The 16195-nt window shown below is 34.2% G+C and overlaps 1 protein-coding gene across 2 annotated transcripts in view; it reads left to right on the forward strand.

Annotated features, from left to right (window-relative positions):
- The window catches only part of LOC143223445 (zinc finger protein GLIS3-like), an 87648-nt gene extending 71863 nt beyond the window's left edge, over positions 1 to 15785 (forward strand). For both annotated transcript variants that reach the window (XM_076451445.1, XM_076451446.1), the window contains 6 exons: positions 543 to 653; positions 2404 to 2578; positions 5242 to 5344; positions 7211 to 7362; positions 9043 to 9253; positions 14009 to 15785. In XM_076451445.1, the coding sequence (XP_076307560.1) occupies positions 543 to 653; positions 2404 to 2578; positions 5242 to 5344; positions 7211 to 7362; positions 9043 to 9253; positions 14009 to 14018 (762 nt within the window). In that variant the 3' untranslated portion in view covers positions 14019 to 15785. The remainder of the gene's footprint in view (positions 1 to 542; positions 654 to 2403; positions 2579 to 5241; positions 5345 to 7210; positions 7363 to 9042; positions 9254 to 14008) is intronic.
- The last annotated feature ends 410 nt before the right edge of the window (positions 15786 to 16195 follow it).

The following is a 16195-nucleotide window of genomic DNA, read 5'->3' on the forward strand; positions in this document are numbered from 1 at the left end:
GATAAACTTCAAGGTGAATACTATCTCTAATACTATAATGAAATACCATCTATGTACACATTGAATACTATTAAATAATGCATTTGTGAAGACAAGGAGTCCAGCTACTTGTCTAAGACAATATTTCAGATCCTTCGAATGATGCAAGTCCAAATTGGAATTTACAATAATACATCTGCAGATTATACATTATGACTACTCAACCGTGTGCTCGTAAAGCTCTATCCGCGTACAGTTGATGGACATTGGAAAGCAAATAAAGAGTAAGAGAACAGTGACCTCGGAACAGAAATACCTTTTACAGTTGAAGTTTGTGCTGCAAAGCACTAGTCCACAGCCGGAGTCAATACAACGAATACCGTTGGTGTTGAAAGATCCAGATATGGTGTAAGATCTAAGTATCGCTACCACAAGTCGTGAACACCCCTCTATAGATTAAAATACAACAACAGCACTACAATGTCGTTCTTATATTTTTCATAATTTTATGTTTAAAGAGAGAGACATAAAAAAAAAAGTTTAAACTCTGGTTAATGTTACAGAAACCTTACGCATGTCAGATACCAGGATGTACTAAGAGATATACGGACCCAAGTTCACTACGGAAACATCAGAAAAATCATCAGCCTAAAACTGATCCCATCAGGAAGAAGGTAAGTGTTATTACAAGTGAAATAGAATTTTAATTAATTATGGAGGCTAACCTCCTATTTTAAAAACAATGCTTTATACCAAACCATGAGAAATTCCGAGTTACAAAATTTGTTTTTAAGTGCAGTTTTTCGTTTCACATTACAGTTTAACTCACGATAGAAGCAAACTAATTTCCCTAATGTATAATGATTTTGTTTGTTTGTTTTTGAATTTCGCGCAAAGCTACGCGAGGATTATCAGCGCTAGCCATCCCTAATTTAACAGTGTAAGACTAGAGGGAAGGCAGCTAGTCATCACCACCCACCGCCAACTCTTGGAGGTTACTTTTTTGCCAACAAATAATGGGATTGACCGTAACATTATAACGCTTTCACGGCTGAAAGGGCGAGCATGTTTGGTGTGACGGGGATTCCAACCCGCGATCCTCTGATTACGAGTCGAGTGCCTTAACCACCTGGCCATGTCAGGCGTATAATTATTTTACTTTTACATGAATGACATTCATAATTTTCATATATGAAAAAAAAAATAAGCATTATTTTATCACTGTTCTTAACAGTTGAATTATAATATTAAATTATGCATTCAATCAAAATGAAATTTAAAATGTTTCAAAATTTAGTTAATCGAAAATTTTAATAATATATGATAATTTTGATATGTAGAAAGAGGAATCGGAAGTTTAACAAACAATAACAGCCCAAAATTTTTCAAAATTTGTCGACCATTTTTATATTTTATTCTTAAACGAAAATGTCGACTGTGAGATAGTTAGTTTAGGGCCCGGCATGGCCTGGTGGTTAAGGTATGCGACTCGTAATCTGAGGGTTGCGGGTTCGAATCCCCCTCACATCAAACGTGCTCGCCCTTACAGCCGTGGGGACGTTATAATGTGCGGTCAATCCCACTATTCGTTGGTAAAAGAGTAGCCCAAATGTTGGCGGTTGGTGGCGATGACTAGCTGCCTTCCCTCTAACCTTACACTGCAAATTAAGGGACGGCCAGCGCAGATAGCCCTCGAGTAGCCTTGTGCGAAATTAAAAAACAAACAGCTTTGCGCGAAATTCAAAACAAACCAAACCTTGTAAAAGAAAAAAAAATCACAGAATTGGGTAAAATCAATCATATTCTATATAAAATATACACTGGATTCCAGTAGCAGTTAGTGGGAGTTTGTTTAATATTGATGGTGTTATTTACATGTTTTTGTATGAGTCATATGTTATCAGTAAAGTCTAACCAACATATTGATGGGCCTACGAGCAACTTGATTTATAAATCGGTTAGAAAAGTTCGTTTGAAAAGCTTATGACGTCGATAATTTTAAGGCTAATGTTTTTACGTCGACACCTTTGATGAACATGTTTCTTGGTACTATGATGAAGAACATTTAAAACTGCCTTACAAGTGTTTTAATTTCTGTTACCACGTGTGACTAACACATTCAGTTTATTTCATAAACCCACTTTTATTTGCAAAACGTTGTGCCAAAATAACTCCTTTGTTTTTTTATGGTTGATACTGTTTTAGCACAAAAACTATAGAATGGGTTACTTGTAATGTACCTATCATGGAGAATCGAACCGGATTTTAAAGTCTTCAGTCTTTATGTTTACCGCTGACTCACTGAGATGTACTGATCTGTAATAATTCATGCCAACCCCAAATTTGTAAAACTTTCCATCAGTGAACAAATATTTGGTTATTATATTTGTTACTGAGTAAATATTTTTTTTCTTTTCTATTTAGCTAAGGAGTGTCCCTGGGGAAGCAGATCCCCAGATTCTTCGGGAGTGCCTAACGATTCAACCAATCAAAATAAGTCAGTGTGAGGGATCTTCACCCCTACACGAGCAAAGTGACAGTGGGCTAGGACGGTCTCCACGAAATTCCTTTCAAGGTGCATCTAACGACCCCTATCCAGGTAACAAAAAATTTTCAGGTCTTACAATTAGATGTTATTTACAAAAAAATGTGGTGGATGTTATCAAAAGTATTACCATTGTAATTATTATTTAAATAATTAAAATAGTAGTTATTTAAATGATTCGCTGTAACCCATGAATATCGCAACTAAAACTCGGTGAGATGTACAATGATTCTTCAAACAAATTGGAATTTATACTAAAAAATAAATTAAATAATCAGATATGTGATTTGCTGTAACTCGTGGCTATACACTAAAATAATCAGTCCTATTTCTCAAGATGAAAACCACTTTTTCTCCAAGATATACTTGAAAACAGAATGATACTATTATCCAAAGATGCGCTTGGAATTGTTTGATAAGATAACTGTTACCGTGGGATAATCTTGAAATTAGTTCAGTACTTTAACTCTGAGACTTAACAATGATTGTTAGAATAAATTAATTTAATCTAGTTCTGTAGTTTCAACAGAATACACTGTTTTCCAAAGATATCTTTGAAATTCTAACAGCATTATGATGTTACCCCAATATTTCTACCCTAAAACGTAAAAATGAATCACTTTAATGTTGTAATTTAGCCATAAACGGTTAAGGGGAAGATACATTTACCTCAGGATATCGTAAATCATTATGATATGGTTACCCTACGACTTAATAATGGTTAATAATAAATCTTCAGAGGAATCACTTTAACCTTAAAATGTATTTGTCCATTATAATACCCTTGGTGAATCCCTGGCAATTCTCTCACTATATATCTATTTATTCTTTAGAGGCGTCGTTATCGCAGATAAATACAATGGATTTTCAGAAAGTCTTACCAGGCATAAGCTATAAAAGTTACGTTTTGTTCTTTGGTTGTTTTTTTTACAAAATCTATATTAACGTGGGATGTGTATATTAAAATAGTTAAATACTATTCTCCTGGTGAATCGATCTAACATTAAGAGACATATAATCAATTAAAGGTAACCCTCCACGTGAATTATTAATGGACCGAATTAATATTAAAACATGAAGAGTGATTCGGCTCAAAATACACATTATTAATAATTGTCATTATACTGGATAAATATATAAAAGATAAGCAATGACCATGTAGGTAAATCGTTGTCATTATGTTGTGTTCTTAAAACGAGGGTAACAACAATTCTCTAAATAATCTGGTATATCTCTGAATACATAATAAGGATTTACTGGGTGAACTACTTTACCTCTCGGAGTAAAGTTTAAAGAGTGAACAATCATGCATTACACTGAAACCTAAAAACAGCGAATTTCTCTTGTAATCATTGCACGAAATATACTACAAAACGATCAAGAACGTTACCGATAATGAATCACTGTTTCCATGTTATATACCAGGGAAGTGTTTACAACATTACCTTAATGAATCACTGTGTCCATGTTATACATTAGGGAAGTGGTTACTACATTATCTCAATGAATTACTGTTTTCATGTCATATACCAGGGAAGTGTTTACGACATTACCTCAATGAATTACTGTTTTCATATTATATACTAAGGAAGTGTTTACCACATTACCTCAATGAATCACTGTTCTCACGTAACCACTAGGAACGTGTTTACGACATTATCCTCAATAAATCACTGTTTCCATGTAATACACTTTAACACTAACATGTAATCTTTAGGTGATCCAGAAGTGCAAAATATATTGAAAATTATTTGCAGTGTCTTTTTCACGAAAATCATCTCCACATCGGAAATGTTTGAAACATTTTTATAGTTATTATGTAAATATTTTGTATCTTGAGGATATATATATATATACTGACAGAATACTAGTGTTAAACGAGACTGGCACCTACATATTGTTCTTTACATTTCAAGTTTTGCTGTAGATGAAAGTGTTAATTTAGTTAAAACTATCAGGAAAACACTCATTTCGTTTCATTCATTTTACAAACTATAATGTCCCCCCGCTGGAACAGCCGCAACTATACGGATTTACAACGCTAAAATCAGAGGTTCGATTCCCTTTGGTGGACTCATCAGATTGTCCAATGTGGCTTTGCTATAAAGAAACACATGCGAAAAAAAAAATGTTCTAACGTAAAGTTAAGGGGCGCATGCGCTTAATGCAAGTTGGCGCTATGATTTGTAAATGACAGCATTTAAGCGTTTCTTATTGAAACAAAAGAATGAAAAGATAGTCTTAACGCTTGTTACACTCCTAATAACTGTTGAATTATATATAATATTTGTTAAAGCAAATTTATTTCTAACGAACGTTATGTGACAAAATATAATCATTATCGGTATTACGTCAGACACTGCCATCTGTAGACTTTTATAGATGACACTTCGAAAAAGTGACGTTAAGGTAAATAAATGAATTGTTTGTTATTTGTGATACATAATATTTGTTTAATGACGCAAGGATTACGTTGTTTTTAAATATTCTTAACAATAACAAAAATACACTATTTTTATCTCGAAAACCTTTTCTTACAATTGTGTTTTTGCTTTTTTTTAAATTTGCATTTCATTAAGTTTCTTCTTGAATGCTACATATTATATTTATAGCAAGGCGACTAATGTTATCCAGCACTAAATCAAAAGGCCAACCCGCGCCCATAAATCCATCCAGGTGTGATAAGTTAACTTAATTTTTTTTTATGTATCTTTTAGGTGTAGTATTACTATCCAGTAACCAATCAAGTCGGAGTATCAGTAGCCACGCCTCTCCAGTTAGCCACCATAGTAGTCCGGCCTTAACAGACATCATCGAAAGGTCAGTTTGTAATGAATTATTATTTATTTCATGAAAACAGAATATTTATTGCACTCGTATCACACAGTAGTTAATTTCGTGTTATTATTCAGTTCATAAACATTAAATGTGTACACATTTCACGTTGCAAAAGTTCAGCTGTTATATACTTTACAAAGTAAAGTTATTCATGTTTTTGTCATTATAAGAAATAACAGGTAGCACTAAAAATAGAGTATTAGTTATACTTCCAGTTTCAACGAATAGAAGGATTAATTCAAAATACATTAATGTTTGAGAAGGTAAATGATGGTGCGCGACTTCTAAATTAACTTCAGTCTCTACATCACTACCACTGTATTCACGAATACGCTGAGGGTCGCGGGTTCGAATCCCTGTCACACCAAACATGCTCGTCCTTTCAGCCGTGAGGTCGTTATAAAGTTACGGTCAATCCCACTATTCATTAGTAAAAGAGTTGACAGCGAGTGATGAGGAGTAGCTCCCTTTCCTCTAGTTTTACACTACTACAAATCGCCCTCGTGTAGCTTTGCGAAGAGTTAAAACAAATACATTCACGAGCTAATTTGGAATATTTATTTAATATTCAAGAGTTTGTAACTGTTCAGCCAAACTAGAGTTACAATGTATCGGTGAACATTTCTAAACGCAGACCAAACAAACAAGCAAGCAAACAAAAACAAAAGTGTGGTGAATAAATAAGAAAAAAATATATAAATATATCATATGAAGACATTGACAGCGAATAAAGAACAGAGTCAGATTTCTCCCATGTTATAGTTTTTATGCCATTAAGTTAGCGTTTATAGAGAAAATAAATCTTAAACCACTCACTTATTAACTGACTTACAGGAGACGGATTTGGATTTCAATAGCTTTAGTGCCAAGGTTTAATTCCAATAGGTATAAATAATTATATTCCATTACAAAATTATATTCCAATACAAAATTATATTTCATTACAAAATTATATTCCAATACAAAATTATATTTCATTACAAAATTATATTCCAATACAAAATTATATTTCATTACAAAATTATATTCCAATACAAAATTATATTTCATTACAAAATTATATTCCAATATTAATTATATTTCATTACAAAATTATGTTCCAATACAAAATTATATTTCATTACAAAATTATGTTCCAATATTAACTATATTCCTATCTAAAATTATATTCCAATACAAAATTCGCATAAATGAAGAGAATAAGTATATAAGGTTTATGACGTTTTTTATTAGTTGTCTTAAAACAAGAAAAACACGTTACTTAGAGTTGTAACCTTAAATTCATTATTACACAAATTATGTGTAAAATAATGTTATTTCGCCAGACACTCTTTTCATGATACATCGTAGATTTTAAGTATGATAGAAACATATTCTATGTTTCAGTCATATTGGCACGGCCAGGTGGTGAAGCACTCGAGTCGTACTTTGAAGGTTGCGGGTTCGCGCCCGAGTCGCGCCAAACATGCTCGCTCTTTCAGTTGTGGGAACATTATAATGTTACGGTCAATCCCACTATTCGTCGGTAAAAGAATAGCCTAAGAGTTGGCAGTAGGTGGTAATAACCAGCTACCTCAACTCTAGTCTTACACTACTAAATTAGGGACGACTACTGCAGATAGATACTTTAGCGAGTGGTGTTTGCTTTTCTTGTCCGAATATTTGTGGATCATTTTTTATTAAAACTATATCACTAAATCAAAATGCAATAACTACTCCATTCTTATATAACAGAGAAATAATTCAATTACATTAAAAGTGTAAATAATATGTATAGTCTTTAATCTATGGCAGTTAAATATAAAATGTTCGTACATATCTTTTCATTCTTGATGTTTTTACTTACAGCAACGAAACAGGGCAACAAGCTAACTCTGGACGCAGAGTGCCTATACTGCCACCTATTGGTCAAAATAATCAACAAATATCTCGTCAAGACAGTTCTCAACGTTTGCGACCACATACACTACTTGGGCGCCCGTTTAGCTCCAAGAATGAAGGTGAGTAACAAGATGATTGAACTTTGTCAGAAACGTAAGTTTTTTGAAAACTAAAGGATAGAATAACACTATTGTAGATATAAGTTTTACTTAACTGGAGCTGAAATACTTGCGAAGAAAGCACGTTGACCCTCACGTGAGACTTTTTGCAGAGTGATTTACATCTGTGATGATACTTACGAGGACAAAATATGAAATATAGTATAATTTAATACAATTTTTCAAGGAATAAAATACATGCGATAAAAAACTAACTTTTCACACGAGTTGGTAAAGTATGTCTTATGTAAGTTGTAAAACAAATACTAATAATTAGTACTGGTACTTCATGGAGGTCAATATTTGTTTTGTTTTTTTGTTGTTGTTGTTAAGACAAAGATGAACTATGAGCCATTTGTAACGAAGTGACATGAAAAGTTAAAACAGTATTTATAACAAAACATAATATAAAGGTAACATTGAGTATATGACATACCGAGGCGAAGGGTTATACGTCGTTTGTAACGCCTTGAGATGAAAATTTAACATTACTTCACTTGAACTGAAGGTTTAACGTTATATTTGTAACACTTTTCATTACCGTTAACGGTTAGCATTACGTTTGTAACTAATTGAGTTGAACAGCTAAAACAACATCTGTAACAAACTCAAATTAATGGTTAACATTACGTTTGTAACACACACATTTAAATAGTCTGTTTGTTTTTAATTTCTCGCAAAGCTACTCGAGGGCTATCAGTGCTATCCGTCCCTAATTTATCAGTGTAAGACTAGAGGGAAGGCAGCTAGTCATCACCACCAACCGCCAACTTTTGGGTTACTCTTTCACCAACGAATAGTGGGATTAGCCACACATTATAACGTTCCCACGGCTGAAAGGATGAAAATGTTTGATGTAAAGAGTTAACACGCAGTCTGTGTGATCTTGAGACGAAAAGTTAACAGGACGTTTCTTACACATTAAGGTGGAAATTAACATTACATTAGCAACATACTGAGGTAATGTTATCACTAATAAGATGTTTATAACATTACGTTTTTTTTTTAAATATTGAAATAAATGATGAACGCCTCGACCTGAAGGGTTAGCAAAACTTTTGTAACATATTGAAGTGAAATGTTCTGCAAGGAAACAGTATGGAGTACACGTGCGTTTCCAGTAATTCGTGAGTGGTTTACTTTCTCTTCTTCAAAACGAAGTGTGTGGAAGTTGTAAAAACTCCAATGCTGTTTGTTTGTTTGTTCGTTAGACCAGAATTGTTAAAGCGATTTACCTCACGTTACCAGGGTCGATTTTGCTTCATTATTCGAAAAACAAAGAAACCGAGATATAGTGTAATAACAACCACTAAGTTTCGAGAATAGACGTTTACTTGTCTGTTAGTTGAATTAATTTATTAAATATGTGTTTCGTGTTACCTGGATATATGTTTTTATAATTACTGAAAACAGGAAGAAACGAAACGTTTTATTAGAAACTCCTATCTTGCTAGTAGCTGGTGTTTGTTTGAACACTAGATTAGTTTGTTTTTAAACTGACCATTTATTTCGTGTTATAACGTTTCACTTTCTTTTGATTGTAAAATGGAAATACATCTTGCTATAGAATCTCTTGTTACTAAAGTTTGTTTGGGTGTTAAATTAAGGGTAATGTGTTATGACATTTTTCTCTGTTACTAGGGTCAACATCGTCAATCAGTTTGGACTTTCCAACTAACTCCATGTTTAGGGATCAAGCCCTTAGTTCCTTGGGAGTCACTACCATGGGAAAGTATGGCTCTGCAAGTTCCACTGGCTCCATCTGCGGTCGACAATCACCAAGATACCAAAGTCACCTTTCTGCGTTTCCTCCTGTAGAACTAAGTTTGGATTCGCTGTCACATACTAGTGGGTTAGTAAACTTTACCATTAATTAACATCGATAAGCGTGCTACTCACCAGTACTCTTGTTAGATCTTCAGCTCTTATAACACCTGTTTTTCATTTAATGAGCGGACTTGAACGAATGCTTGAACGAAGTAACTGTTTGGAGCTGTAACTTTACTAACTTTATAGTTGTTAAACATAGTTAGACACAAAATACAGAAATAGAACGTTTTTATCTTGAACGTCGCATCGCGACAAGGAAATATTCAAACATCAAGGAATAGTGTTTCAATGTTAATTAACATAAAAAAGACCTGAATTTAGGATTCAGATGTTCCTCAAAGGTTCAGTGAACAAGTGTGAGGGTTCGCGCCGCTAAAAACCGAATTTCAATACTAGTAGTGGGCACATCACAAATAACCCAAAATGTAGCTTTGTATTTAACAATAAGCCACAAAAATGAAGTCAGAAGCTTATATTATATTTCACTTTTGTGTTTGAGAAATTTTAGCATTATTTATTTCAGTCTAAAATTAATACAGAATAAAAACTATATAAATAGGATCCAACGTGCCACGTGCCGCGTCGTCTTGTCAGATTCAACCTCTCTATTTCTCGGTGTTTGGTTAAGAAAAGTTCATACCCTGGAGGGTCAGGTTCTCTATGACCTCTTCCTCCTCCCCGTACTTATGTTCTTGCCGGATTGGTATTTGTAATTATTGAACTGAATATTATTCTGATCATTTTCAGGGCAATGTCCATGTTTTGTGGCACATATATAGTGATTATTTTATTCTATCAGCAGAATGTCAAGTTTGATGGTGGCATTTTTTAATTATTGTTATTACTTAATATTTATTATTTTTAATTTCTTTATTTTTATGTATTTATTTATTTTTATGTTTAAAATATAAGTTAACTGGGGAGAGATATTTAGGACTAGCTTCATCATGTATGAGGTACCTATCTAGTTCGCATAGTAATTCGTTTTTCATCCAATTCTTATCAAAGTACGTTATTGTACTATGTAGGAGTCTATCTGGTATGGGCCCGGCATGGCCAGGTGGGTTAAAAAGTGAGACTCGTAATCTGAGGGTCGCGGGTTCGCATCCCCGTCGCGCCAAACCTGCTCGCCCTTTCAGCCGTGGGGGCGTTATAATGTGACAGTCAATCCCACTATTCGTTGGTAAAAGAGTAGCCCAAGAGTTGGCAGTGGGTGGTGATGACTAGTTGCCTTCCCTCTAGTCTTACACTGCTAAATTAGGGACGGCTAGCACAGATAGCCCTCGAGTAGCTTTGTGCGAAATTCAAAAAACAAACTATCTGGTATGGTTGGTATGTTCGAATATTTGTGTATGAATTGAGATGATGTAGTTCTTGGAACTCTGTATGCTGTTGTGAGGAGTGTTTTTTGGATTGTTTGTAATTTGGTTTTAATTATTTTATTGCTTACAGTTATCCATGCTGGAGCTGCATAATTTATTACTGGTCTAATATATGTTTTATAGATTTTTAGTATGTTATCTGTAGATGCTCCACTGTTTTTACCAGTTAGACTCCTAGCATAGTTAGTTCTTCGCCAGACTTTATTTTTAATTTCGTTAACATGATTAATCCAAGTTAATTTTGAATCATAGGTTGGACCTAAAATTTTGCCGATGGGGCAGTCTGGAGTAGAGTGCCATTCATATATAATTCAGGCTGTAGTTTTTGTGTATTTTGTCAATTTTGTAAAGACGACAAGTTGTGTTTTTGCTGTGTTTATTTTTATTCTATATTTTTGACAGTATTCACTTATTCTACTTAGTTGTGGTTGTATGTTCGTGGCTGCTATCGTGGGTGTTGCGGCACTTTTCCAGACTGCCACATCATCTGCGAACTGTGAAGAGAATCCATGATTTGGATCCCACAGTGGCATATTGTTTACATACATGATGAAGAGTACAGGGCTAACCACCCCTCCCTGAGGGACACCAGCTTTGGAGTAAAGTATTCAGAAAATGTTCCTTCAACATTTACTATACATTTTCTGTTTTACAAAAAGTTAGATAACCAGCGAATAATTCCTCGCAGTAGTTCCATTTCATTCATTCGGAACCTTAGACCATCGTGCCAAACAGTGTCGAATGCTTTCTCGATATCAAGGAAGCAAGCGACAGTGCATTCTTTTTTATTGAAGCTATCTATTATAGTTTCAGTTAATCTAATTAGGTGATCTGTCGTTTGTCTAAAGTTCATCTCTTCCTCGCGGGGTCAAACTCGGCTGCTAGGTTTAATAAAGCCCTAGTCTTCAACTTCTCATCACGCGTCTCATATAAGATTTGAATTTCGCGCAAAGCTACACGAGGGCTATCAGCGCTAGCCGTCCATAATTTAGCAGTGTAAGACTAGAGGGAAGGCAGCTAGTCATCACCATTCACCGCCAACTCTTGGGCTATTATTTTACCAACGAATAGTGGGATTGACCGTAACATTAAAAAGGCACACGAATGAAAGGGCGATAACGTTTGGTAGGGCAGAGAGTTGAACCCGTGACCCTCAGATAGCGAAGCGAGTCAAGCATACCTGACCATACCCTCAAATAAGAATTCACCTGAACATTTTAAAATTAGATGTTGATGCTGAAGTTACAGCATTCTATAAGTAGATTATCATTGGCTACCCTCAACCAGCTGAGTTTATATCTATCTATATATACGTGAAAAAAATAATATTAAACACACCTACATTATTAGCTAATAAGACAAATGCTGCACAACTTCTCCTAACTTTTACTATTATTGTATCGATTTTACAGCTTGTGGAACATTTACAATAAAATAATTTAAGTATATAAATATATATATACACATTATATATATAAGTAATCAAAATTAAAATCATATAATCCAGTATCACTTCATGATTACTACACTTACTTTATTTAAAATGTGTGTGTGTCTATATATGTATATATATATACATACACACAATAGTAACAGCAAAGAAAAGAACTCTATGGATCATGGTGAAGCGCTGTTTGCCTGTTATACAATAAATATATTAAAGTATGTTTTATGTATTTGAGTGCCTATAATTGTTGAGACTGTATATAAGATTTTCATTTACAATAAAGCATTTGTCAGCTCATGTGTGATTAAATCAACATACGTGTTATGCACAATTGAGGATTCCAGTACTATATTGAGGTCCACAAGACTTTAAATACCCTGTTGGAGAACTTCCGCCTGATGGTTCAAAAGCAATATTTTGTAAATATATGTTATTATTGTTTTGTAACTTTCGCGATTATCTGTGCTATCCATCTCTAATTTAGCAGTGATAGACTAGAAGGAAAGTAAAGTCAAAACTACTTGTCTCCAACTCTTGGGATATTCTGTTGGTTCATTGTAGTTTGGGAAAAAAAAATCTGAAATTAAACAACGTTCTTGAGCAATAAATAAAAACTACTGAAAGTATTGCTTGGTCTGCTGTCAAGAAAGTTTTCAAGCAAATAGTTCGAAGTTCTAGTGATGCCATTTTATGGACTCTAGTTTAGGAATCAGTATGATAATACCAGCTAGTTGCCAAAGGCCTTAGTTGTATTATGTGACTTATTATATTATAAGAATATAAGACTTAAGTGCTTTTTTTTTTTTTTTAGTTGTGCCGTCTTACATATTTCTGAGTGCAGGTAATCGTTAAAGTGCTAAGTGTCATTTTACAGTGTGTAATACTTAAGTGATAGCATCCAATGACTTACAATAATATTGAAAGAAAAGTGATCATTGCATATCGTAACTGCTATCATTTGCTGTTTTCTAAGATGATTCAGAAAGCCAAAGGAAAAGCGAAGAGCTTGGGATGATGTCAACAACATCCGCACTTCCACCCCCAACATGGCAACTTCCGCTCTTTTACTTCCCGCTAAGCACGCGTTAGCACGTGCAAAGTAGGGGGTAACAATGTGGGGTAACTTCTCACGTGTGAGGCCTCTCGTACAATATCATGATGCTTATTTTTATTTTCACCTCTTGTCTAAAAATATTATTTTTTTTTCCTCTCTTTGTTTCACCACAACTGTAACTGATGATTGCTTCTCCAGATTCGTTTAATGTAGTTATATGGCTTACAGATCACTCACCAGGTGCGCTGTTTCTGAGCGCTTTTTGTGGTATGGTTTGTTTTGAACTTCGCGCAAAGCTACAGAAGAGCTATCTGCCCTAACTGTCCCTAATTTAGCAGTGTAAGACTAGAGGGAAGGCAGCTAGTCATCACCACCCACCGACAAGTCTTAGGCTACTCTTTTACCAACGAATAGTTTTATTGACCGTCACGTTATAACGCCTCCACGGCTGAAAGGGCGAGCATGTTTGGTGTGACGGAGATTCGAACCCAAATTACGATTACGAGTAAAGTGCCTTAACCAACTGGCCATGCCGGAGCCGCTTTTATGTATAATTTCAAGAATAGTGAACGAAATAACGCAAAGAAAGGCATTGTTAGTCAGTATTGTTATTAAAACAAAAGATAGATTAGCTAATCTGTGTCAAACTAATGCTATTGTGTGTAGATTGCAAGGCTTATAACTTCGCATTGTACTGATATAATTTAAAGTGAATAAGGTTCAGATATTTAAGATTAAACCCATATGTTTATTTTGATTATTTAAACAAAACAACTATATTGACGGGTTTTTTCATACGTTTATTTTGATTATTAAAATTGACGTATTTTTTTCCATATATTTATTTTGATTATTTAAACAAAATAACTAAATTGACGTGTGTTTTTTCCGTAGTATATCGTGAATACCAGCTTTATTCAGCCACACTTTGTACGACTGAAATTTGCGTGATAAAGATGAAAGAACTGTTCATCATGAAGAAGCTTGAGAAGAAGAAAGAAAAAGAACTTCGCTAGTTCCAGCATTGTACTGTAGATGGCACTTTGAAATGAGCCCAGTGTTTACTGAAAATAGAAAATTTTGCGAAGACCAAGTGTTTATATATATGTATGTATAAAATAAAACGCATGGTACAAAGTGAGTCGGATTTTTATAAAACCTGCAATAAGTAAAGTATTATTTGTTGCTTACACGAAAAAAATCGACAAGAAAACTACCTGTGCTGTCTTTTCTGTTTCAGCTCGAAAATTTGAAATATTCTTATAATGGAAACAATTAGTTTGAGATAAAATCGTCACAGGTACTAGAGGAAGTTGATTAAAACTCGTAGTGTGTGTTGGCGTGCTCTTTTCTTTCATTATTTTAGGCATTTAAATTTGTATCACTGTTTTAGAGTGTTCTATCTTTTGACGTTTTGTTAAGTGTCTCTTATTGGAAAGTAAACTACAGATCTCAGATGTACAAACTGTTATCTTTTTGAACACCGAACACACTGGTACCTCACTTATTACAGATATCATGGAGTTATTCATATGTTACTAGCGCTATTTTGGCCCGGCATGGCCAGGTGGTTAAGGTACTCGACTCGTAATCTGAGGGTCGTGCGTTCGAATCCCCGTCCCACCAAACATGCTCGCCCTTCCATCCGTGGGGCGTTATGATATGACGGTTAATCCCACAATTCGTCGGAGTAGCCTAAGTGTTGGCAGTGAGTGGTGATGACTAGCTGCCTTTCCTCTAGTCTTACACTGCAAAATTAGGGACGGCTAGCACAGATAGCCCTCGTGTAGATTTGCGCGAAAGTCAAAACAAAACAAACATCATGTTGTCATACAAATATGAACGGCAATAGCCTTGTCCAAAGATGTTTAAAGTTAAAAGCAGAAAATACTTAAGTCTAAAGATTAAAAAAATGTTTCACTTAAATGTTTTCAAGTAGACACATCAATTTGTACCACATTCTTTATTTTAAAAAAAGTCCCCTGGTGGGACAGCGGTAAGTTCACGGACTTAAAACGCTATAATCCGGGGATCGATTCACCGTAATGAACACAAAGAGATAGACCAAAGCGTCTTTGCTTTAGAACGAACTAGAATTAAAATAAAACGGAAACTATCAATGTATTTTGTACTTGTATTTCGCTTTTCTAATGAAAGTCTATAAATGGAAAGGCAGAACGATTGAGACGTTTACTAAGACTAAATTGCAAATGTATTACCTTGAAACGTTTTTGCTACAATTTAACAAAACTTAATTTGCTAGAATGTCTATGATTTATTTTTACTCCATACAGCCATTGTAGAATCATGTTGAAATGTTGGTAGACGAAACAAGTGTCAGTTGTTTTTAAACATGTTAATATTATAGTTTCAGTTAGTACTGTAACTCGTGTCTGTAAAACCAGTTGTATTATTTTGTGAATTAACTAGGAGACGCTCTTGTGGTTTTGTTTTTTAAACTGACTGGAACATAGAACCAAATAACATTACAGGTACATCAAGTGTTTTTTATGTTATTTTGACTTATTTTTTATAGTATAAAAATTTAAATTTTATAAAATATATGATCGTAAATATCTGAGGGTTTCTTGTACATGCACAAACACTTTGGTTGTTGTGACCACTTTTGTTAAAATGAAATAAAATGTGATTAAGTACAACTCTTGACAAACAGTCTAGTGTCCAAAATATTTGTCTGCTCTCGTTTCCCTTGTTACTACAATTATGCTCAAATTTATTAAACACATTTGAAGTAAAGGATTAGTGACAAGTATTTGTTTCTTCATACTTAAGCACAAAGCTACACAATAGGCTATCTGTGCTCTGTTCACCACGAGTATTGAAACCCGTTTTCTGCAACATAAAGTCCGATGATATACTGTTGTGCCACTGAAGGTCATGAAAAAGTTATATAATGCTTGAGGTTAAATTTAACGGTGTAGTGGACTAAAGTTCTGAGTTAAACATTGAGAATCGTGTCATACCCTTGACAACAACAACAAAGAAAAAGAAATAAATGAAAAATAAAAAAAATATGACAACTTGTGTTCAAACAAAAACACGTGATAATCACGTCTGTTA

This window comes from Tachypleus tridentatus, chromosome 8 (genome assembly GCF_004210375.1).
Source record: "Tachypleus tridentatus isolate NWPU-2018 chromosome 8, ASM421037v1, whole genome shotgun sequence".
Classification (NCBI taxonomy): domain Eukaryota; kingdom Metazoa; phylum Arthropoda; class Merostomata; order Xiphosura; family Limulidae; genus Tachypleus; species Tachypleus tridentatus.